The sequence below is a fragment of the Panthera uncia genome (genome assembly GCF_023721935.1).
Source record: "Panthera uncia isolate 11264 chromosome C1 unlocalized genomic scaffold, Puncia_PCG_1.0 HiC_scaffold_3, whole genome shotgun sequence".
NCBI lineage: Eukaryota > Metazoa > Chordata > Mammalia > Carnivora > Felidae > Panthera > Panthera uncia.
Window position 1 is genome coordinate 30,190,375 of NW_026057584.1, and position 24,922 is coordinate 30,215,296.

Consider the following 24,922-nt stretch of genomic DNA (forward strand, 5'->3'; position numbering starts at 1 on the left):
TAAGTGACGGGGGTTATACAGCAAGCGATGGTAAATATGGGATTCAACCAAGAGCTGTATGATTACAAGGCTCTTTCCTTCTTTCTGTTAAACCGCAGTTACCCTACCGTAGACAGAAGCGTCATAATTCACACGCGTACGGACACTCATGGATGCGCACAAGCAAGTAAATGATGCTGGAACGACTTCCGGGATTCGGGCAGGCTGATTCTCGGAAGGGGTGGAAATAGAGTATTTGGTCCGGTTGGCCAGCATTCGTAAACAAATGTATTAATTAGGCTGGCTAGACTTAAAGGTGAATTCCACTTTGGCTTGCCAAGGCTTCCATGCCCATCGAAATCAGCCTGGTCTTGTCTAGACAGGCCAGTTATCACTGTCAAGCCATGACTAACGCATCTTCATTTTTTTTTTTTTAATTGGATGGAGGATTTCGAAAGCTGATTGGAAAGACGTTGCAACAGAAAAAAAAAATGTGGGCACACATGATATGGGTATGTTAAGAGAGAGAGTGAGTAAGTGAGAGCCAAGGGAGGGAGATCATTCTTAATCTCAGAAAAGACAGAGGAGGGAAAGAGAAGCTAGCAGAGGATTTCGAAGGCAACCACATTCGCTGGCCAGCCTCTGGTTGCCATGGAGATGATATAGCAGATTTAAGCCCAGGGAAACTCTGGGGAAAGACTGGCCGGAGTCCCACTTGATGCAAAACAGTGCTACAACTTGATTCTCCCAAAGATTTACATCAGATGAGAATCTGGCCCAGAATGGGACTAGGAGCTTTGGAGCTTGCCAAAACCAGACATGATCTTTACTTCTGAAAAATGATGTATGCTTAACCTATGAAAGCTTCCATCCCTAGCTGCTTCCATCAAGTGGTGGTGGCCAGAAAGACCCATCCTCTCTGTCCCTGGGGTCCCCCAGGGGGACGCACGGCTGGGAGGGGCCGCTGCCTTCTTCATCCATCCTTGGTCCTACACTGTGGGTGCATCTCTACTCAAGATGTAGCCAGGGTGCATTTAGATTTTCATGCCCCCCCTGCCCCCCCCCCCCCACGAGGCTTGGAGACCCTCAAGTGGAAGAAGTCCCTCTCCTGTTGATGTCTCCCTCAGGGGATGGACAAAGAAAGCGCTCCACAAATGCTCTTGACTGAAGGGCTTCTGAGGTGAAGCCTCCTATCTGTGGGTCAGTGTTGGCCAACTCCTCAGCCTGAACACCACAACGCCTCTCTTTGATTTGGGGGAATAGCTGGGGGGTGGGTCAGACCTTCTGATGTGTCTCAGAAGTGGAAGCAAAATGAGAGCATTTTGCTGGAACTATCTTCTAGAGCCTGTCCACCTGCCCAGCCTTTAATCACTGGTTCCTCTAGTTTTAGGGATCCCCTTCTGCTAAAGTGCAGGGTTTGTTGGTGCCTCTTGGGCCACCAGGAGGGTGCAGTATCGGAAGAGCTTTGACAAGGATGTGTCACACAGCATATACACTGGCAGCCACGTCCAGAGCCCCACCGTCCCCGTTCTACCTCGTCCCCTTCGTTATCACCTCCTCTATTTTCCTTTATTCCCAAATCACTTGTCTTTTAATAATTTCATTTCTGTAGCTGAGAAAGCTCTTTATCTCCCTCTCCCCCTTCTGCCTCCCCTCCCTTTCCCTCTCTCTCTCTCTCTCTCTCTGTCAATCTTTGTGACCATATTGAAAATTACGCGTAGAAACGGAAAGAGAAAGCAAGGCGCTGAAAACAGCTCCTTGAAAATGGCCAGCTTTTGAGTCACAGTGAACTGGTGGCAACTCATTATTCAGGTCACTAAGAGTATCTGCTGCCTGGCAACCACCCTGCCGTTGGATTTTCATGTGGGCTCAGAAGAATGCACGAGAAACAACAAAGTGCATGGGGACGGGCTGAAGTTCCCCAGTGAACCCCCTCTTCCCAAAGGGCATCCTTGGGTTTGCTTCTGATTTCGATTTGGTGCCACAGTGAGAGCCCTCCTCTAATGAGAAGAAAGGAAGGTGATACATCCACAGGGATTCACTCCCCACCTGATGCACCTGATCATACACCACAAAGGGAGCAGCACAAATTTTTGTCAAGCCAAAAATGGTCACAACTGCTCACATTCCCTCCAAACCACATAGTTTCAGTTCAAAGGCTTGCTTTCCTTCAGTCAAAATGCTGGTTTTCAATATTAAATACCCCCCCCCCCCCGAGCTCAGAGTGCTAGGGCTGGGCCTCAGTGCTACTTCTGAAGTGTTTCTTGTGATAGAGACAACATTGGGCCACGGCGGGGAGGATGTCAGGGCCCAGAAGAAGGGGAGATCACAATACATGGGTTACACGTTCAGAGTCACAGCGAGACCCCTGGTCTCAGAGTTCTGTTCCGCTTTGGAAGACACACTCCACTTTAGGTATGAGACCCCTTCCCCTTTCCTACCAATGCTCCCCTCCCCCAAGTTATCAACATGAAGAAAATTTTCGTGACAAAAGCCATCTTATGGACAGTGAAGGACAGTACGTCAGCTCCTCAAACATTTTCCTTGGACATTTGTTTTGAGAAATGAGGAAGCATGCTATGTGAGTTTGTGCTTTTAATATGAAGGGAGTTAGAAAAGAGAGGATCCACCTACCAATTCTTCTCTCCTCCCCCCACAGGCAATTTTGGGTGATGCACAGTTGGGGCCAGAGTTTCTCAGAACATTCTCCAGCTAAAGAGACTTAACTCCCACAGACAGGTGGATTGCTGGTTTGGAATCTGGCTTTGTGGCAGCCTTCAGGGGCTATATACTAAGGCTCTGGTTTGCCAGACAGAGAAAAGAAAGGTGATAGATCAACAGGGGTTATATGCCCTTCCAAAGAGCCTTCCCAGACAATAGCAGCAATCCAATGGATGTCAGAGGGATGGATGGATGGATGGATGGATGAACAAATGGATGAGACAATGTATTTGAAACAACATCCAGAGTCCCTGGAAAACATTGACGACCCACTGGTACTTCACATAACAGTTATTCTTGGAAAGTGCTAGCCATTTTGCTGGCTCATATTGTGCCTCTTAGGTGAAGTTGCACAAAAGGTACCCCCCTCAGATAGATGTCACCTGCACCAGGTGCCCAGGTTTGTGAGTGCCTCTGTTTTGGCCCCACTTATCCCCTCAGTCATATGGGGTGGCTGGGCCATTGCTTTGTAACAAAGGAGCCTGGGCTGGTTCCCCGATATGGGAGAAAGAGGGTGGGTAAGACCTCAGCCTTGTCTAGAGCTAGCAATGTGCTGGACTGGAATGTTCCTTTTGATTGCAGTAACGTCTATCACTTATTCACATCCCTCCTCCCCCCCTTTTGTTACCCAATTGGAAAATGCCTTCAACTCTTGAACTATTTTTCTTTAATTACCATCCTCTAATTCTCCACAAAGTTTTCTCATTGTGTGAGATAATGAGAAACAGATATTTAAATAGTCAATAATTTCAAGTGTATTTGCAAGGTTGAGCAGGTTTCCATCTGTAAAAGTTCTGGGCCCCCTGGATAAAGGGGCAATGCAAAGGCATAAGAATTTGAATTCTGGCAAACCATAAATTCTAAGAAGCCATGCATAGGAGGAGACTGAGGGAAAAGAAGACACCCAGGTAGTGCTCCTTCCATTCTTCTCGTGCACACAGGGTCACTGAATTAATAAACCCCTGGGAAATGTGGCCATAACAACAGCTACAACGAGCGGTCACTTTCCATGGGAAGGGTATTGGGCGACAGGCTTTGCACGAATCCACCCTGTTTGCTCCTCGTGACCCTCAGACGGGAGACCCGAGAATCTGAGAGGATGAGTGATTTCCTCCTGGTTTTACCTGGAGGAACATCGAGGAAGAGGGGAGCGCAGCACAAAGCAAAACCCTAGTGATGGCTTGGAGCCCTCAGGAAGCCGTTGGAAAGTAGCAGCGTCAGGACCAGAAGCACGTGCACCCAATCCCCAGCCTGTGCCAGGGCCCCGGGGTCGGATGACCGCTCTGGCCCGCTGCCCAGTTTTGTCCATTCTGGAACACAGCCACCCTCTTCACATATTGCTTACGGCTGCTTCTGTGCTACAGCGGCAGAGCTGAGTACTTGCGACCCAGAGTCTTATAAAGCCCGACATGCTCTCTGTCCTTTTCCAGAAGAAGTGTGCAGACCCCCGTTCTAACCAAGCTGGGATGGGACAGGAAGTCACCCTCTCTCTTTCTGCCTCCAGCCTCCGTCTGAACCTGTCTGAGGACCATCCCGGTCAAGTTCTCTCTGAACCACTGTATAGAGAAAGCACGTCCTACAGCCAAGTTTACCCCATGTCCTCTGGACCTGGAGGAGTCACCCAGGTTTCCAAAAGAAATGCTCTGAAAGACCCCGGTGCCGGGCGGGCCATCTCTCCCAGAGGAAGGGATCAAGGCTCGCTGCAAGTAAGAGGTGGCCTCGCTGTGGGGAGACTTGGCCTGTTGGCCGCGTCCTAGCTGCACAGCTTGGAAATGAGGTGCAGGCGAAGGAGTATTTCAGACAAAAAGGCTTGTTGAATTTGTGAGATTAGACAAACAAACGAAAAAGGTTGGCGCCTCTGGAGAAGTTTACGAAAGACAGTAGACGAACGCGGCCACGTCCCCTGGCCTGTTCGGAAGAAGATTGTAAAAGTACAACATCTCCCTGAGAAATGACTCTTTAATTGGCCTTACAAGCAGTGTCCAGAGGGGCCTTGGAAGGGTGCCACTAGGCTCGCAGAAGCTGCACTGATCCCCCACATCTATCCCAAGTGCCTCTGAATTCAGAGCTGTGGCTGGCTGGAGTTTCAGACACTTCTCTCTGGTGGCACTCTCTTCCTGGAGAGAGGAGGCGTTGGTGAAAAAAATGTCCTTCTCCCCTTAGAGAAACTGATGCTGGCAGCTGTTTAGATGAATGGCGAGCTTGCGAGGAGGGGCGCGTCGGGCCTCTGTGACGGGGGAGGCAGCTTGCACAAGCAAACCTCACAAAGAATGCCTCAATGTCCCCTTAGGCAAGCTGTGGCAGCCAAGCAGTTATGCGGTTTACGCACATCTGATCTCCATGCTTCCTCGCTCAGCAACACCTAGCCTCAATCCAGCAGCTGGAGACGTAAGGGGAGGGGGGCCAAGGAGAAGGAATTGCACACCACAGCCGCCTTTCCGGAACCCTGGCAGGGCGTAGGAATGCTTCTCTGCCTTTCAGCCACGTAACCCTCACCGCCTCTTGGAAGTGCTTCTAGGAGAAAAGAGCTCAAGGGGAAGCCAAGGAGAGAGGGCACTGGGGGGGGGGGGGGACAACCCCAGGTCCTGCGCCCTGGGATGGGGGGACGCTGCACTGATGGGCAATGCCTCTGGGAGACGGCCAGTGGGGAATAAGGCGGGGGGGGGGGGGGATAAAAAGGGAGAGGTAGTGGGAATTGGTCCAAATTGGTTTGGACCAGCTGGCACCAAACAAACAGAACTTAAAACGTGAGGCACACCCCGGCCAGCTCTGTCACTACCTGGGAATGGGTCTCTCTTAAGACTGCTCCCCTCTGTGCCCAGGAGACTGACTGAGATGTTCACTTTCTCCTGGTGTAATTGAGCAGGGCTGCAGAAAGTGAACCCTGAGCGAGACCCACGGCTCTCAGAACTGGTCTGAGAGCCCAAGCTCACAGCCGTTAGTTAGCAAGAGACACTGATGTCCCTTTTAGCATCCATCAGTGGCAGACCCAGTGCTTCTGAATCCTTTACTGTAACAACCACCTTCCCTGAGAGCCCCCGTGCCTGGGATTTCCACGGGCCTCTAATGGGTAGGGTACCAGACCCGGTGTCCCTGCTCCTGCGTTGTTCAAAGTCCTCAGCCTCTAACATGAACAAAACCTCTTGCATCTACTGTGAGCTCCTAAAAATAACTACTTGGTCAACAGCTACAGAGCTCTGATCATGGGCCCTCCACATTTTTACTGGCTTCTTTATTATTCTTTTTTCTTTTATGGAAAAAAGAAAGTATTGGTTAAGGGGAAATAATCCATCACCTTAATTATACCACTTTTCGGGGTTTTTTGTCCTTTTCCTTTGTACGGGTTTTCATTTGTTAAAGCTCACATTCTAGAAAAAGATACATGACGGCACTGTGCTTATAGCCGATGCTTAAAAAAAAAAAAAGAAAGAAAGAAAGAAAAAAAATGCACACCAACCCGGGCTACATTGTTTAAGATGTGACTCATAACAACAACAACAAAAGTCTTTTTACAAATCACATGACAACGCAGCTTATTCACGTTCTCTTTTCCTTGTTCCTTCCCTCTATGGCTTGTTTCTCTTCATTACTGACTCATACCCTGGTTTACAATCAAAGTATACACACAAAGCAGAAAACACAAGGTGATTGGAATAAAAAAAATGTTTCATGGCGAGAAATGAGTAAGAGGCAGAAAAATGAAAGACACTTGCCAATATAACAGATCAAGAATACCTAACAAGACCCAGCCCAGAGGCTACTTCTATTGCATTTCCTTAAAGATTGACCTAGTCCACACTGGGCTCTCCCAAAGAATGAGACTGCGTCTGTCACATGGTTAATTTATAATGGAAAAGAAAAATAACCCAGATTCAAAAAAAAAAAAAAAAAAAAAAAAACCAACCACACCAACAATGTAACCATCTATGGTTATTAGCGTTGAACCACCAACTCTCTGCATCCTGCCTGCCCAAACCTGAGTTCTCTTTGTTCCCCTTTTTGAGAGAAAAGGCCAATTTAATCCCAGGACACCCAGGCTCTCACCAGGGCCAGCGGTGCCCTGACCAGGAGAGGAGCAGTGCACCAGTCACCAGGTTAGGCAGGGCAGATGGTCCTCCTTCCTTTAGCCAGTGGAAGGCTTTGCTTGAGTCAAAACACAGATTGCATGCTGAGACCAGAGGGGTCTCAGCCCAAAAGAAGACCGGTCCTGGGTTCATCCGGCTACCGACTCTGAGTGCCATGTACAGCTTGACAGTGTGATAGAAACTGTCCATGTTCAATTTCAATCCTGCTCTTGACTCTATGTTCCTTGGCCCAGTCTCTGCCCCCCAAGACTCGGTTTCCTTCTTCCAAAGTGCTCGTTACCTCCAGAGACAACAGTCATGGGCCAATGCACACCCCCCGTGCGCTGTTTTTGCTTAACGCCCCAGATCAGCCCTTCGTGAGAGCGCTGGAGACGCTTACCTTCAAGTCACTAAGCCCTGTGTTTGTTTTGGCTAAATGAGCACTGCGGCTCCGATGATATTTTATTTATATATTTTTTTACAAGAGAACATGACTGGACTGTAAAGCCTCACGGTAAACACAACCTCAAGGAAGCACATGTGCCCCGGTTTGTTTATTCTCTTACAGAAGCAGAGCATTTAGCCCCCGTTCTTGTCAGTCATGGACCCAGACACGCGTGCTCACTCACAACCATGTCTGTGGTCATAGCTGCAAGCCTTCAGCCAGCCTTCCCGGGAGCTTTGAGTCTTAATCAGCAGGTTTCACTTCCCCAACATAAACATTACCTTGGGTCCTAGAGGTTAGAGCTTGAATTCAACTGTGATCCAAGTGATTCAGTTCGGATCTCAGCTTCCCTCCCAATGCTCAGATCCGCATTAGCATAAATCTCACGCCCAGAGAGCACCAGCATGCACACGAATACTCTCCACCCTTTACAATGTGCAGCGGGGAGCGGGATGCCGTTCGGGAGGCAAGGAAGGGCGAGAAAGAAAGAAATTGTATTCTGTGTCCGTCTTTCATGCTCTGTTCTGCCGCTTTCTTCCCCACCTATTTGCTTAGAGGGTGAGGAGTGGAAAATGAGGCCAGATGATTTGGAGGCAACGGCGCATCTAGGTGGCAAACCGGGAATTCATCTCTTTCTAGCCAAGGAGCTGGACAGATTCATGAGAGCGAAGGTAACGAGTCTAGACTTCAGATGTAAAAATGACTTCCCTTACCGCTGGAACGCTGTCACCTCTGGGGTTAAGGCCAGCCAGTGCAAACAGGGCACAGGAAGCCTCACAACTGTTTGCATAAACCAGGGTATGAAAAACCCCTGTCCTCGGGTGAGGGCGAGTGTCTGAATGAGCTTTGCCGCCCCGGCCAACGGAAAGGAAGAACTTAGGAGTGGCTTCTAAACACTCAGCATGGGGACCGTGGGCGGAAACGTGATCGGTGCGAACTCACTGGAGCACAAGGAGGGCAGAGTGTGGGACCCACTGCACCCCCACAGGACAGGCGTTACCACCACCCAGGCTCTGAGGGTAGGGCCATCATCCCCAGTTCCCCTCTCTTTACTGTGCTCTCTCCTTTAGTAGGGAGAACATGGCCTGTGCTGGGTTTCAGTCCCCTATTTAAATGCTCTAACTCCAGTCAGCATATGTGCCTCCATCTTCCCTTTACCAGACACCAGCTCCAGATTTCTGCACCTTTTTCCCCTTAGGATTATCCTTCCTTGTGTCTTTTCCCTAACTTTCTGCCCTCGTAAAGCGGCCTGCCACCGTACCTCCCTGAGGGTTCATTGAAGCCACTGCCTTGGTGCCCTGCAGCTGGAAAGAAACCATCTTCAGGCGAAAATAAATCATTGCCACCTCATTTCACTTTTAATTTACTACTGATTTTTTTTTTGTTGTTCACTCTCCCCCACAGCCTCTCCTTTCTCACCACTCATGCATTTTCAGCCTCATTGCTCCCCGTTGGACAATGCAAGGCTGAAAGGTTTATCTGTAACCTATTTGTCTCTATTATAGGTTTCTAAACTTTAATTAAACAGGAGACAGTGAAGATCTCAATCCTCTTTCCTGGAAGCTACAGGTGTGGTTGGTGCCATCTAGTGGCGGGAAGGTGTGGTGTCTCTTTTCTCGTGAGAGCTTTGTCAAATTTGGAGGTTTCTTCCCCATACCAAATTCACATCACATGGGGGGAAGAAAAAGACATGCAAAAAAAAAAAGCCCGTAATTTTTTTTACCTTTAAAATTCTCACCTGCAAAAGCCGATATGGGTTCTGGGGGAAAAAAAAGAAAAAATATTGAGTTAGACAGGGGAAGAAACAATCGGGCAGGTAGAGGGTATGATGTAGATGACTTCCAATAATTTTTTTGGTAATACCCCATGGAAAGTGTCCTGTGTCCTCCTCATGCTCTAGACTGTGTCTAACATATCAGTATCACGGGGGCTGGGTGGGTGGGGAGAGATTCCCAGAGTTGCTTTGGAACAAAAAGTCCTTTATAGAGCAATGAGTCCCCAAAGCATTGTAATCAGTCACTTACCACTGATTACTTTCTCAGAGCCTGGATTATGCGTAGATGCCCAGGCCCGAGAGCTGCCTGAAGGGACTGGGGTGGTCCCAGGCGCTCCTGACATCATCAGGCACATACACATCGGGACCCACGTGCCAAGAAAAGCACTCGGTGAGTGATTACAGTTACTCTGCCAAGTAAAAGCAGGTCCGTTCCTTCTGGGGATTCCCTCTTGTTTTGGAAATGCCCATGGCTCTCATGGGAGATGGTCAGGATGCCCCTGGGGTGGCCTGGGTAAAATGTGTGCATCTTCCTTGGGCTGGTCGCTCAGCACTTCTGTCCAAAGGGACACTCATGATGTCCTTCTTGTGCTGGTCACCTGGCATGTGATGTTTAATCTTACAACTCTGGGATCTTGGGCACTGAAGGTGTCAGCTTCAAAGCAAACTCTAAAATCTTACTTCACCTGCCATAGTTTGCCCTGTAATTCATTCATGTAAGAGAACAACTTGGGTAATTGTGTTATCACTCTGATATAACATATGTACTATTTTCGTTCACCAGTGAAGGCTTCCATTAAAAACATCAAACCTTTGCAGCATGTAATTCTGACTGGCAGTTGCTCTCAGCCTCTAGCATTTTCTTTGCTAAAAGCTGGAGTCTGACGATGGGGTCTTGGCACCCTGAGTCTCCATATACTTAATGCATGTCTATTTCTGAATGGGAACAGGAGATAGAAGACTTCATCTCATTTATACCCCTCCCATCCTGAATGCAGCCTAAGATACAACTACATTCATACCTCACCTCCTGCACAGACTGTTGCTGTTCTACCCCCTGGGTATCACTGGGTTTGAAAATGGTGTGATGCTTCCTCTTGTATATCCCAGCCCTTGGTATCTTATTTGGAAGAGCCACAAAGAGACAGCTATTCACGTACCCATACAGTTCTCCAGTGGGACATCAGTGCTTATCCGAATGTCATCAATGGCAATTTCTCCTGAACGTCCTTTTCCTATGACTCCTTCAAACACAATCTAGAAGCCAGAAGAACAAGAGCCATGGTTAACTGAGCTGCTTGGAAATAGTGCAAAGATTTCCAATTCTCTGTTAACTGCAGCTTAAAGCGTGTGTGTGTGTGTGCGTGCGTGTGTGCGTTACTGTACCTGGTACACACATCTGTTGACCACATGACTATGGTGCTTGAAATCTTAATTTAAAGAGTGGTTCAAATCAAACGTATATCTGAGAGGATTAAAAATATATATAACAAGGTGATGGACACTGTTGTCTAGTAATCAGAATGTAGAGATTAAAAGGACGAGAATCAGGACATGTTTACAGGAGGGTTGAAATGTCTCTAGCAATCTTGGAGGTTCCTTTCTCATGAATCTTTTAAATGCCCAATGCAGGTACTGTATTCGGAAACTCAGAGCACATAACAGGTGGGGGTAAGGTGAGAAATACAGCACTGGGCTTTGCCTTGGGGGCAAATTATTACACTATTACAACTAGGAGGGGAAGGATCTCTTCCTTCACTAATAGTTTACTGAACACCTACTATGTGCCAGGCACAAGGACAGTCACAAAATCTAATAACCCAGACCCTCTGCCCAGAGAATCTCACCATCTGGTGGGGGAGACAAAAATGCAACCAGGCACTTACAACACGAAGCATTCAGGTTTCTAAACGGGAATGCAGTTAGGAGTGCGGCGGAACTGGGGATAGCTTGCAACCTCCAGGGCGACTGCAGGCGGCACACAGAGGCCCCTCTGCTCTGTGGTCTTCAATCCTCCCTCATTCCACCCTCCCGGGTTCTTTCTGCAAACTAGCACATGTCCTCTGGCAAGCCGAGCGAGCAGTTGGCTGCCTCACCAGCCATCTGTTGCTGCTTCTCGTCTGGGGAGGAGCAGGTTAATGCTTTGGCTGGTTCTCAGTCACCTCTTCCACAGTGTGTCTACTCCTACCCAAGCCTCAGCCACAGCTGTGCAGACCCATCTGTGACTCAGTCTTTTGCTCCGTGGGGCAGAGATAATAGAACTCCACTCCTGGAGCCACTGGGAGAGAAACTACTCATTTGGGAGTCTTTCTGGTCGGCTGGCCACTGAGTGCAAACAGCAATCCTCCCCTTCCCACGTTCACCCTGGGACAGGTCTGGCAGGATTTTCCCCTCTCCTTGGAGTGCGAGAGGGCTGGGCAGTCTCCTTCCCGTGCGTGTAGAGGTTGGTTCGTGTTGATTTCCCTGGCTTCTGCGTCCCTTTGTCAGCCTACCTGATAGCAATCTAAACTAAAATGGAGAGAAGAAACATTTGTTGGGAAGATTTTGGCAATATAAAAGGCAATAGGAGGAACAAAGAACCAAGTCTGGATGTGGAGATAGGCACGTTTTGAATAACAAATAAGAGTGTCATTCAGTTGCCATGGCAATGTGAGAAACACAATGAAAACAGCAGTGCTTAACCACGTTCCCTAATGATGAATGGGCACGGCCCTTTGAAAGCCTGAAATACACATCACAAAGATTCCCTTGGATCTCTGCACCCACCTCCTGTCACCACCCTACCTGATACTCCATGTCGTAGCTGGGCAAGATGATGCGCCCGTGTTTCCACTCGTTGCCCTGGTCCTCGCGGATAACCCAGAGGAGCTTGCTCTCCTGGCTGGCTTCGCGCACCACCTGCAGCGCCACCCCGCGGCCGCCCGTGGCTTGGTACTGGAACTCCATGCACACGGGGCTCCGGGGCAGGTGCACCGGAGGGCTGATGAGCCGAGCGTACTGGCCCTCTCTCCGGCCATCGCTCTGCAGCCGCAAGAAATTCCTGTCATCTGAGGGAAACAAACCCAGAGGTTCTTGGTAAACGCTTGGGAAAGAGACCAGTTTGCGGCTGTGGCCCCTCCTGGGGAAGCTGGGACCAGAGTTTAGGTGTCTTGTTGATTCATGCCTTTGTCCTCCAGGCCCCGTGTTTCTTTCTCAAGGTGCTTTTGGGGCTTGGCTGAGACGCCGCTTCCTTTCGAAGCCCCTTCTGGAGGCTCTGTCAGGTTGGTCCTTCCTGTCTATTTCTCTGCGTCACCTTCTTTGCGCCTCTTTTGCATACGGCACTCGGGGCGGTTGGCCTTGTGTCTTGGCTGGTGGCATCTGCTCTAAGTCTCGTCTTCCTGAATTCTAAGATGCCAGGCCCATGTCTGATTCACCAGGGGCTTACCCAAAGGGCCAGTGCAGCCCAATGAACTACATTATAAGGGGCCGAGGTGGCTGCTAGGCTGGAAGATGATTCTTGCAGGTGGTTTATGCTTGAAGCCTTTGTCATCTTGGCTGGGCACTGTCCAAATGGAAGACATTGAAAACCGTCTGTCTCCACCAGGGCTACTAGACGGTGCCCGGACTCTAGGGAGTATTCGGAAGCCCAGTGTCAACTTTAAGCACAAGAAGGGCTGGATGGCGGCTGCATAGGGATGAGTCAGGGACTTGACCCCCTACTCCCTTCCCTGTTCGGCTTGGGGAGGCCAGAGGTGGCCTTTTTCAGAGAGCCTGGCAAACAGAGCTCCAGCGAGAACAGGCACTGTCATTATCACTAATAAAGGCTATGTGTTTAATAGAGAAGATACGCATGATGGGAAATTAAGGTTTCGCCCACGCAAATGTTTGGGGAAAGGGCCTTTCGGCGGATCAGTTTTCAACTACATCAGACACTGTGCAGAAGACTAAGTTCTTGTTGCCATTTGCAGACCTCACGCCCTGCAGATACAGGTGTGGGGGCCTGTATCTGCAAACCCACCTGGCACAGAAGCATTCTGGCCACTTGCACAGAAAACAGGCTGCGATTTGAGGAGACAGGCTCACTGCCTCCTTTTGGCCCTGAAACATCTTATGCTGAACACTTCTGCAAGATGGCAAGGGCACTTTCACACCACACAGCCAGCACACCAGACACTTCAGGATCATGTTAATCTGAGACATGTGAACCCAGCTTTTCTATTCACCAGAGACTGTGAATATCCCAGGCTTGTCAGCAGAGGACAGGAGAGGACTCCAGAGCCTTGTATCAACAGGTTAGTCTCTGGACCGCTGGTTTGCTGTTACTACTCCTGCTGACATCGCGACTCTAGCAAGAATGAGCCTGTGACAGTCTTCTTATCCATGGCCCCAAACCAGCTCCTTCATTTGCCCCCCTAGCCATCTCCCTTCCTCCTTCCTGGCTCCCCTAAGTCCCCTCCAGTTAGATTCTCTGGGATTATTGCTCCAGAAGCTACTCTCCCCAGGGAAGTCAAATCAGACCAGTTTAGGATGCATAGTTGGGATTCCAGTTTGTCTCCTTAACCATCCAGAACCATGTCTGTCTAATACCCTCACAACATGAGACTTCTGCAAGGTCAAAGTCAGCGCAGATGGCTAGGCAGCTGCCTACACCAGAGAATTTTAAAGCTGGTGATCTGCCAAGGGAGGAGACGTGGGCACTGCAAGCAGACACTCAAAGACCTTCCAAACCTAAGCTTCTCCTATCGGATCTCATTACGACCGCTATTAATGATAATAATTACAAGTCATACCTGCAGAATGCTTTGTGGATTCCAAAGCACGTCACATGCATTATTTCATCTAACCCCATGCTAGATACTTGTGAGCCAGATCTTCTTAATCTCGCTTCGGACAGGATGATGCAAATGAGGCTCAGGAAGGTTCAAGTGACGTGTCCAAAGTAGGGGGTAGCAGAGCTGAACCTGACGTTAGGTTTTCCACCTGCTTGTGGCAGGTTCTTCTCTTCAGCTGCGCCCCAGGTACCTGCCCCGAGGCTGGGCAAACAGGCACACTCTATTCAAGCCGGACTGGCTTCCCCACCCTGCACCCTGCTCCTGGACCTCCTTAGTGTCCCCTCTCACTCCCCTAACACCCCACTTTTGCTAGTTCTTCTCCTAACTCTTCTGGCACATTTCAACAAATGCTGCTTTTCTCTCCACAACTTGAGCGTTTGCTGACTGCACCGCTAATCTTATCTTGTTTTTATTTTTTTATTACTTACTTATTAAAATTTTTTTTAATGTTTGTCTTGGGTGGGGGGGAAGGGCATAAAGAGGGAGACACAGAATCGGAAGCAGGCTCCAGGCTCTGAGCTGTCAGCACAGAGCCCGACATGGGGCTCGAACCTACAAACCTCGAGATCATGACTTGAACTGAAGTCGGAAGCTTAACCGACTGAGCCCCCCAAGTGCCCCGTTACCTTGTTTTTAAAAAGACTTGAGGCCATTATTCATGCATTTCAGCAGGGAACCGCCCACTACCTTGTGCTGTAATTTAACTGATTCATGTGTGTCTTTCTCATCGCTCCGGTTAGATGATTAAGTCCCGGTCTTACACATATGAGGGTTAATACTGCTCCTTCTCCCTGACATACATATGCCACTACTCAAGAAAAGTTTGCTCCCATGGATGAATGACAAGCACAGATAAAGAATGATACGAGTCTCTATATTCTCACGAGAGAAGCAAGAAAATCCCACAGACCCAGACAACGTCTTCACAATTCCCTCCCACTCTCCCGAGCCAACAGCCCCTTTCAAAGGTGAGGTGCACTGACAATAATGGGGTGACCTGTGGACACACCCTGGAGCCACCTTCGAGAAGCCCTCAAATGCTGCCATGCTCCAGTAATTTCCAAGCCCTGACTGTTTCTACCTCATATATAAAGAAAACCAGATTTCAGAGACTTATTATTCAGCCTTCTTCCTTCACAGTTTCACAAATAAGACCCACTTGCTGCTTGAAAATTGCTTGGCAGAAATACTGTCACTTGTGTGAATTTACATTCTTAAGCGGCAGGGGATTCATAGCATAATGGTTAGAATTTAGTAAGTAAAATGTGTGTGGAGGTGGAAAGAGCCGTGCTGGCTGGATTTGATCTGGGTCTGTTCTATTTACCCATCCTGTTGCTAAAACTTCAGGCACAATCAGGCCAAAGGTCTCACAGACTGCCGCACCCGGGACAGGGACGGAGCTAGCCCCCTCCTCCTCTCCTCTCCCCCCCACCCCCTCTCCCTCCACAATAAGACGATAATCGCTTCGCATGATTTAAAGGACCATTGGAAGACCAGGGAGTTAATGCTGGTGGCGTGCTAAGCACGAGCAGCTGAAGGATCATAATTCAGCGCTGACATCTAAGCTAATCCACTAGTTTGCAGAATCTCAAGACAAGCAGGCCTCTGAATTTCACTTAGTTAAATCATTTGTGCCCCACTTGTCTGTTAAGTGCTGTGAGCTTGAGGGAAGAAAGATGATATGTAAATTTAAGGAATTAGCAGTAGACATGAGTCAGAGGGACGCGGAGCTGCAAAACGTCCCTGCCTGTCACTGAGAGAGGGCTGATTAGAAGCAGGACATCACGAAGGAATAGCTCAGACCAGGAAGAGCCCAGGGAGGGGATAGGAAATGCAGGGGCAAGAGAACTGACGTTCCCTGGGCACCTACTATGTGCCAGATGGTGCAGCGGAAGCCTTGTCTGCCTTTTCTTATGTGGTCTTCCCTGTGCAGTCTAGGTCTGTGAAACAAGTATTGTTTCCTTCATTTTCACCAGAAAGGAAACGGAAGCTCAGAGAATTGAAGCGATGTGTCCGAGACCACTGCTGGAGAGTGAAGTACTACATGAGCCCCGACTGGAGTGAGTAGAATTGCCAGGGCATGGCCTCTCATCTGGCTTGGAATCCTGGTCTAATGCTCACTAGTCTTTTAAAGCCTCAGCCTCCCCATCTGTAAAATGGATATAATAACAGCATTACTGGATAGGGTTGTGAGGAGGAGGAAATGGAACAAGCCATGCAAATGCCTTGCACAGTAACAGGGATATAGTAAGTGCTCAATAAATGTTAGGATCTTTGTCTCATGACACATACTGCCTGCTATACTTGCCCCCCATTTTTTTTCTTAAGAAAGAAAAAGGTCACAAGAGCACCAATAACCTGGAAAGACTACTCCTAGACTCACAAGGAAGTATGGTTTGGCCCGAGGGCAGTGAAGATGCTCTCTGGATTGGCTGATCCATCCAACCCCGGCAACCAGCCAGCTCCTACTTGTGCATCATGTGCTGTTTACCGATGTCTTTCCTGTCAAGATATAGTAGATGAAATAGAGTACTACATGATTCTGGAATGAGAGTGGGACCTCAAGAGACGGTTTAGATTGGGTCAGCCTGGCTGCCCAGAGGAACCATGCTGTAAACATCCCTAGAACAGCTGTCCACCCTCTGCTTGAAATTCTCCAGAGAAGGAGATTCCATAGGCCACATCGGCAATGTGTTTTCTGGGTCACAACCCTAACTGTCAGGGACTTCTTAAATTCAGTTTTAGGCTTTCCTGCTGTCATTGAGACACATGTCCCCCTTCGATCCCTGATGGAGCACGGCCAATTTCTGTCCTCTAACTTGGAAACATTTTCACCCGTGAAGAATTCAGACCCCTAGTGTTCGCTTTCTCGGGAAACTCAATCCTTGCCTCTTTACATGTCCACTTTCCAAGCCTTTACTTATGGTGGTAGGTCTATACCAACCCTCCTCTAAGCTAAGTGCGCTTTTAAGCCACGGCACCCATATATATGTTCTTCTAGAACATTCTAATTTATGGCCTGCCACTGACAAACACGGAGGAAGTTTTAAGCACACAGTGGCCGTTGATGACTGGATATAGCAAGGGCTTGGCATGGTACGGGTGGGCCACTTTAGCGATTTACTTGGACTTCAAGGAAGAGCCCTGTGGATTGTAAAGAGGTCCCCAAACATGACAACTGACCAGCTAAGGACCAGCTCTGCCTCCTGGAGGCCGTCTTCTTGTTCTTGTAGCTGATGGCAGTGCTGTCGGCAATGGATAGCTTCCAACAAAAAGACAATGGAAAGGAAATATGTTCACTCGCTGAAAGAGAGTGAAGAAATAATGTCCCAGAGACCCAATCCCTCTCCTCCTGGACCTGACATATTTGGGAGGCATTTTGCTAAGTTCTTGACTCAAAACATCTGTTGTTCGTGATACAGGGGAAAATAATCACACGGGAATGAACAACAGGAGTGCAAAAGGGCAGAGAGGAAGTGCAGAGGACAGGGCCATTCAGGCATTTTAACCTGCTGCTGTCTCTCGAAAGGGTCTCCTGACGTTTCACCTGGCGATTTATGGCCGCATCTGGCTTCAGCTGCATAAGTGCTGGGTGAACATGTGACTGTGTTTGGCCCGACAGCAATGGTATCGGTTGTGTCCACACCTTACCAAACCCTGAAGTAAGTCGCCAGTCTGATCCTCCTGGCTATGGCAAAGCCAAACACACCATCTGTCCAACACACACATCTCCTGGCTAGCATCTTGCCCTCCTACCAGAACAACCATCTGAAAGAATATTTAGTGCTGCAGGAGATGTAATCTCTCTGTATAGGTCATGCTTAAAACATGAGTCAGCCCCTCAGCTGGCCTCCCAAGGTCTGTCTATCTCTGCTAAGGTCCTCAAATTAACAGCCAGTTAAGGGAAACATTGACTTTGCATGAACTCAGCAGGGTATCTTCAAGGTTTACAATTGACCATTTTGTGGACATTTGGGGTTTTAGGTCTGGTCTTTGCACGAGTCTTCTTAGAGCTGGTTTTTTGTTTGTGTGTTTTTTAGTGTGTCAGCTTTCATGAAGGCTTTTCAATTGAGGCAGTCTTGTTATCATTCTGCCCTTCATTATCAATCTGCACACTGCTGCGGAACTCAACCAATCAGGACTTTCAAAAAAAAAGGAATAACAGCTTCTCTTTACTGCTGTCTTTTCTATAAAGTCAGAGATACTTTCCTTCCTATTTTTCTTAAAGAAGCACCGCTATGCTTTCCTTTTCCAGTTGAAGTTATTCCTTGAATATTGGCTTTCTTTCAGCCAAGTTCTTCCTGGTCTTTAATTATCCATTGCAGTCTAAGCCTGAGAAGGTCCTGTGTCTGTATTTGCAGTGGCTGTGCCCCAGCCGAGCCCCATCAACCTTTTTTTGAAGGCAACTCAAGGTAATGCCAATGCAGCTTCTGGATTCTTTGCTACCATCGGTCCCACCTACCGGGGAGGTCTTTTGAGTTCAGGGAGAGTTGCTTTTTAATTCAGAGTCACTATTAGTTCCCTGTCAAATATCAAGCCCATCATGGGCAAGTTCAGTCATCAATTCTTTCCCATAATTTCTTTGCAACCATCTACTCCCCCACACTTAATCTTCTCGTGTACATGTTCCCCAGGGAACCATAGTTCTGGTCCTCTGCTCTCATGGAGTTTATAAATGGCCCAATCTGCATCAACACAGCCCCATGATACGTTAACAACTTTACCCCTGACATTTGATGGAATAGCTACCATTAATAAAATTTGAATATTTCAGAACACTGTATTCCTTATTCTGTCTTGAGCTTATTTTTGAATCCAAAGTAAAGGTTCTGTTTTCTCAATCCAATAAACATATAAATGCAAGGCAGCCAAAGCTCTGTCTTACCATAATGGTGTACTGGTACAAATAGGCATGGCCTGTTTTCTTCCTCCCTCCCTCTCTTCCTTCCTTCCTCCCTCGCTCCCTCCCTCCCCTCCTTCCTCCCTCCCTCCCTCCCTCCCTTCCTTCCTTCCTCCCTCCCTCCCCTCTTCCTTCCCTCCCTTCCTCCCTTCCTTCCTTTCTTCCTTCCTTCCCTCCCTCCTTCCCTTTCCTTCCTTCCTTTCCCTTCCCTTTCCTTGATTTTGCATAAGCTCCACACCCAATGCAGCACCTGAACCCACAACCCTGAGACCAAGAGTCTCATGCTCCACCAACTGAGCCAGCCAGGCTCTCCTGCATATTTTCATTATATCACTTCCATGATTTGAAGCTATTGAAATAAAGAAATACTGTAACCACACTTCATGAGGTCAACCAATGCATAGAAGAACACACACTTAGGGAGACCAGACATTTAATACTTACGGATTCTGAAGCTAACATGGTACCCTCTTTCTCTAGTCTTCTTGTCCCTTTCCTGACAATAATGGTGATAATAGTAATAATAACAACTATTATTACTATTATCGGCATTCCTTAGTATTTACTTTTTTTGGTCCAATGAAATAGTTCCCACACTATCTAATGCTATGCTATCTGCTTGCTTTCACTACTATGGTTGTTCACTGAGGTCGAATGGCTCAGTGAATAGCTGCCACTGGACACTGTCACTAAGGGACCGTAGAGAAGCCACGTCCACCTAATTACTTGCTTCCTGGTTTACGATGTGATCGGTTCCCCTCATGGGGAAGCAGGGTCAGCAAGGACCCCAGAGGTTACACATACGTCAATGCCAAAAGATGCCTGAGCTGTCTAACCAAGACAATTCTGCGATGATGGCCACGTTTTACATCTGTGCTGTTCAGTATATCATGGCCACCAGGTCCCTGAAATGAGGAACTGAAATTTCAGCTGTATATAACTGTAATTAACTAAAATGGAAATAGCTACTTGCAGCTCTAGACACGTGAGCTCACCATATCGTCTCAGAGTTTTTACCTTGTTCCTTAAAGACCTGATCATTCTCGACACTGGGTTGATGATCATCGCACTTGAGAATGTCTGTAGAAAATACTACAGCTCCCTTGGGGCGCCTGGGTGGCTCAGTCGGTTAAGCGTCCGACTTCAGCTCAGGTCACGATCTCGCGGTCTGTGAGTTCGAGCCCCGCATCAGGCTCTGGGCTAATGGCTCAGAGCCTGGAGCCTGCTTCCGATTCTGTGTCTCCCTCTCTCTCTGCCCCTCCCCAGTTCATGCTCTGTCTCTCTCTGTCCCAAAAATAAATAAACGTTAAAAAAAAAAATTAAAAAAAAAAAAAGAAAATACTACAGCTCCCACTAGGGAAGACATTTTCTGTGTCGTAGCTACACAGAAAAGACAAAGTGGCTTCTCAGAGGACACCGGACCAGTTCCTCTACAACCACCAGGGGTCACTGGATTCGGGACAGGGTTCCCCAGGGGCTGGTGTGAGCACAGTCCAGGCTTCCAAGCCACAAGCAAAGATCTCAAAGAAGGAATTCTGAGTGGCTTGAAAGATCATCTTGAAAAACAAAAACAGTGGCATGAAACCAGTGGGTGTCTTGTCAGCCTTAAGCAACTATTACCACTGGCCAAAAGAACAGAACTAATTGCTGACTTAAAAGGAAAAGAAAAAAAAAAAAAGGCAAAACAAAACATGAGAAAAGAACTAATTCAGAAAATATCTAAGGAATGTAAATAGTTTCCACAGACACTTCTAATCAAACAGGCTGCATATGATATTTCAACATGGCTATTTCTTCTTCCTTTTCTCTCTCCTTGTCTATCCTAATGCCCCCTCTATACTTGATGGAGACACCTCCTTTCTTGCATGCAATTACTTTTGTTTATCTACCCAATAAGCGGGTAAAACATATGACACACTTCTCCTAAAGAGCATCTCCTCTTTGTGGAGTGGCGAAGTGTGGGGGGACACAGGACTTTTGGGTTTGACTGGGAAGGTCCAGCATTTGCCCTGTCCCTGGTCAGCACAGCTGTTTCCTCTCTCCCAACTGCTCCCCTCGGGGCCCCATTTTTGTTTTTTTTTTGAAGAAAGGACCACCCTGAACAGAAAGGGCTTTCTATCCTACCCTGCTTAAAGCCCCATATCGAGTTTTGTAAGGAGAAGGAAAATGGGAAACACAGCAGACGACTTTTAAAATCATCAGAGGATAGAAAGAAGGGTTCTGAAAAGAATGTCACAGTTTTGTTTCCTGGAGACAGGTTACGAGTGCCACTTTTTCAAACTTCAGGGGTTCCTCTGGAAGAGGGAAATAATTATTTTCCTTCTCAATATCTTAAGGGAAAAACAACATTAGATCTAGCAGTTCCTTATGGCCCTAATTTTCTTTTTGTCCCCATCCATCCAGCCAACGGTTGGAATTCTGCCCGTGCTTTGCGAGCTTGCTCTGAAAAGCCCTCCCAAACTGCAGGGTGGAATGAATCAACTGGAATGAGGACAAGAACTAGAATTTCCAACCAGTTGCCAGGGCAGTGGAGGGGGCACTCAGGTGAGGGTGAGACCCGCCACAGGGGGAGGCCAAGGGCAGAGGGACAGAAGGACAGAGGTCAAGGCCAGGCTCAAATGGAGAGTGACTGAAGCTCTCCCAGAAGTGGCACTTGCTAACTGGTGGCCTTGTGGCCTGGACAGGGCTGGCCTCAGACATTCTTAGAGAAAGTCTGCTCAGAAGACGGCAAGGGAGGAGGCCAAATTTTTAGGGAGAATCTGAAGAGGGATGTTGAGTAAGAGCCAGTAAATCTCCCCATGCTGTGCCACCTACACCCGTTCTTTCAGAGCGCCTCTGCCCAGCTGCCCCCTTGTACACACCTCACACGATGTGCGTGCACAAGCACGGCACTCATGCATACGAACCACGAACACACTCAAATGCAAACACACACACATGCGCAGGCAAACACACGTGTATACATATTCACAAACACCTACGCATAAATCGCATGACATTTGCACACACACACAAAACCTACAACACCCTGAGAGAGAAACACATATGCAAACACATACATACCCACATCACCCACAAGTACACACTGTGCGTGCATACACTCACGCATACCCCACAAACCTTCCTTATGTTGGGATGAAAAGTGGAGGTTGGGAAAAACAACCAATTAATTGGGCCGAGTCTCAAAGGAGAGGAAATGAAATGAAAAATCCAGGCTGGGTTATAAAAATAAGTATTTTTTTTCCAGCGTGCAGGAGGCTCATTATACTAATTAAACATTATTGCAGTGAACGAGAGGGGGGGGTGATTAAGGCTGGGATGAGGGTGAGTACTCTCTCCCGTTGCCCGAGGCCGTGGTGATCTTCAGGTATTAATCTCTCCAAGCACTCAAATGCTGAAGAGACAAACACTTGAAATATGAAAATGTTTTTCTCTAGAGCAGACACTGTGACCCTCCAGGAAAGCAAGTGCAGGCCGTGTTGGGGGGCCGGCCCGCAGAGCTCTCCTGGCGTCTGTCCCACTGCTGTCCCCTGGGGGACAGGGGACGGGACCAGTCCTTGGGGTTGAGGGGCTGCAGAGCAGCTCTGGGGAACCCCGTAGAAGGCGAGGCCCCTTCCTCCCTTTATTCTCTAGTCAGGCAACATTTGATGTACTAATTTCCAGAATTAACCCCTTTCCTCTCAAAAGCTTATGGGGCCCCGAGGTCCAGGCCAGGGGTGCAGAAAAAATGGAAACCGAACAAGCGGTGTGCGGGAGCCAACGTGTGCTGGCTTGCGAGAGCAGACTGTTAAAATTTCCAGAATTTTGCAAGGCAGGTGGTAAACGCGGTCATTATTACAAATTAAATTACATAAAGTTACCATTAAATAAATGATATTGAAAATGAAAGGCCATACATGCTCAAGACTCAATACTTCCTAATGATTTTAATACCTTTTATCAGTATCAATGCTCCTGACGTCATTCATATCTATTCTAGCTGTCTGATGGCGAAAAACCATGTCGTGTAGTTCCTGTGCTTCCCAGCCCCGCCTCTGATCATGTCCTGTTGGCAGCTCAGCCACAGGAGGGCTTTACACCCCCAAAAGCTGCACACATTACAAAGCAGGGTTTTTCTTTGTCCTCAGAGTTGGTGGTGAGACCCTGACCCGAACGCCACTGTAAAAGCATGCTGCGGTGCAGAGGGTAGACGACCCTTGATTCTATGGGCTTCTAGGAGGGCTACAGGCAACCCCTCTCTGGCCACCGTGCCAAGAGGGGCTGCCAAAACCTGGCTCTGAAAGAGCGGCTGGACGATAGTTCAAGGACAGGTGTCAACACGCTCCTGGAGGCTGAGCGCCAGGCCACTCTACTAGACCCCCTGGGTGTGGCAGCATTTCGGACCCTCAGCTTGGTTTGCTATCATGAAGCGATGATACCCTCGGAGAAGTATCAGCCAGGCTTGAGGGCAGGGTTTCCTAAGGAGGCATTTTAGGAACAACAGGCGGCTTGGTGTTGACAAGAGGCTCTGCCGTGTCAGCCGTGAGCGCTGGCTATGGAGACAGGGAGGCACTGACTCATCCCGTCTCCTAAAACCTCCCAACTGCTCTTTCTTTCTTCCTTTCCTTTCTTTTCTCTTGGCCTCTCTTGCTCCCTCTCAGCTTCCAGGCTGCACTGTAATCACAAGACGGGGCTAGAAACCGCCAGCCAGCTATGGTGTAGGGTGACGTTGTAAGCAAAGACTGTGGTGGCTTGTGGGCGCAGAGCAGAGGATTGCTCTGTGGTGGGGAGTTACGAAACTTGCCGGGGAATCTGGGGCTGGGAGACGTGGAGCAGGCTCCCCTTACCTCCTTCACCGCTGAGTCTCTAGCCGGCTTACCTGGAAACGTCCGGTCGTGTGGGCTGGAGCTGCTGGCCCAGGTACTCCTGAGCCACTTGGCATGGTCGTACATCCAACCGCAGGGCTCCTCGGGGAAATCAAAGTTGCAATTGAATCCTGAAGGGAGCTGCAGATCTTTGTCTGAAAGTGGGGGGAAAATAACCCAAAGAAGGCAAATGAAATGGGTTCGGACAACAGCCACAGTGGTGCCATTGAAAGGGCTGGCAAGGCCTAAGTGGAGGGCAGAGAAAGAAGCGGCTCCCTTTGCTTATTCATTTAACTCATCTTGGCGATCGTTGGCTTTCGGGTCAGCCTTTGGTCTCATCCTTCCCAGGCATGAAAGCCAAGTCTGCCAGTGGTTCCCAGAGTAAGCAATTATAAATGAGGCCACCAAATGGCTTCGGGCTCTAATCAGGCTCTTCTGTCCACCTCAGAGAGCAGACAAATGTGAAAATTGCTGTTCCCTAAGTGCCAGTGAAGAATGTCTCCCCGGTGCCTCAGTGGAAGGCTGGTTCCTGCCAACCTGGCTCTCAGAAGTGAGGGGGCAGCCCATTAACATCCAGAGAGGCTGAAATGCCGGGGAGGTGCTGGCCAGGGCGGAGAAAGTGGGCTCAGAAACAAGGAAGTCTTTTACCTCCTGTGATAGGTCTTTTGTTTCAGAACACAGAGTCAGCCCGGCATCCCCGTGGGGTGCCAAGGCCAGGTAGGTGATTTGGCGTGTTAGGGCAGAACGAGGGGGCCAGACCAGCCGGCTGCCTAGCTCAGCACTGACCGGCAGAAAACATAATTCCGCACGGCACTGAGAGCCTGCAGGCCAAGATCCCAGGGCACTAGAGAATGCTTTCCTCGTGGACATGTCCAAAGTGGCTGCGCCGTGGCCTGTCCCGTCTGCCTCGTTGTTCACCTGTCTAAGCTCCCACTCAGCTCTAAAAACCCAGTGTAAGCTGGTGCAGATGCGTGATTGAGCGGGGGCGGGTGTGGAGGTGGGGGAAAGAGGAAACAGGAATCCAAATGTGGAGGCTTGCCGGCCCGTGGCCGTGGCCGTAGAGACAGCGGAAAAGTGCTGGCTGATGCTAGCAGCGGGGAGGAAGCAGGGTCTTTGGCCTTCTCACTTCCCTTCTCAGGGTTCCCAGAGAGGAATTTCCGTGGGGAAGGCCTCGAATGCAGGGTAGGAAGTCTAAAGGGAACAACAGATGGGTGGGAACAAATTGCTCACACCATGGGGGCGAGGAAGGCCCACCTCTGAGGGGAAGGGACTGCCACCAGGCTCCCGTTGGGCCGCCCCTTCCCAAGACACAATACTACACGTTTGCCTGCCCTCAGCCAAAGTCAGCTTGACTTGACAGGAAACACATGGAGTCTATTACAGA

The 24,922-nt window shown here is 48.8% G+C and overlaps 1 protein-coding gene across 2 annotated transcripts in view; it reads right to left on the reverse strand.

Annotated features, from left to right (window-relative positions):
• NRP2 (neuropilin 2) overlaps positions 1–24,922 on the reverse strand; it is a 113,776-nt gene that overhangs the window by 19,972 nt on the left and 68,882 nt on the right. For both annotated transcript variants that reach the window (XM_049615081.1, XM_049615082.1), the window contains exons 12-15: positions 23,553–23,693; positions 11,768–12,030; positions 10,144–10,240; positions 8,948–8,968 (exon numbers count right to left, since the gene is read on the reverse strand). In XM_049615081.1, coding sequence (XP_049471038.1) covers positions 8,948–8,968; positions 10,144–10,240; positions 11,768–12,030; positions 23,553–23,693 — 522 coding nt within the window. The remainder of the gene's footprint in view (positions 1–8,947; positions 8,969–10,143; positions 10,241–11,767; positions 12,031–23,552; positions 23,694–24,922) is intronic.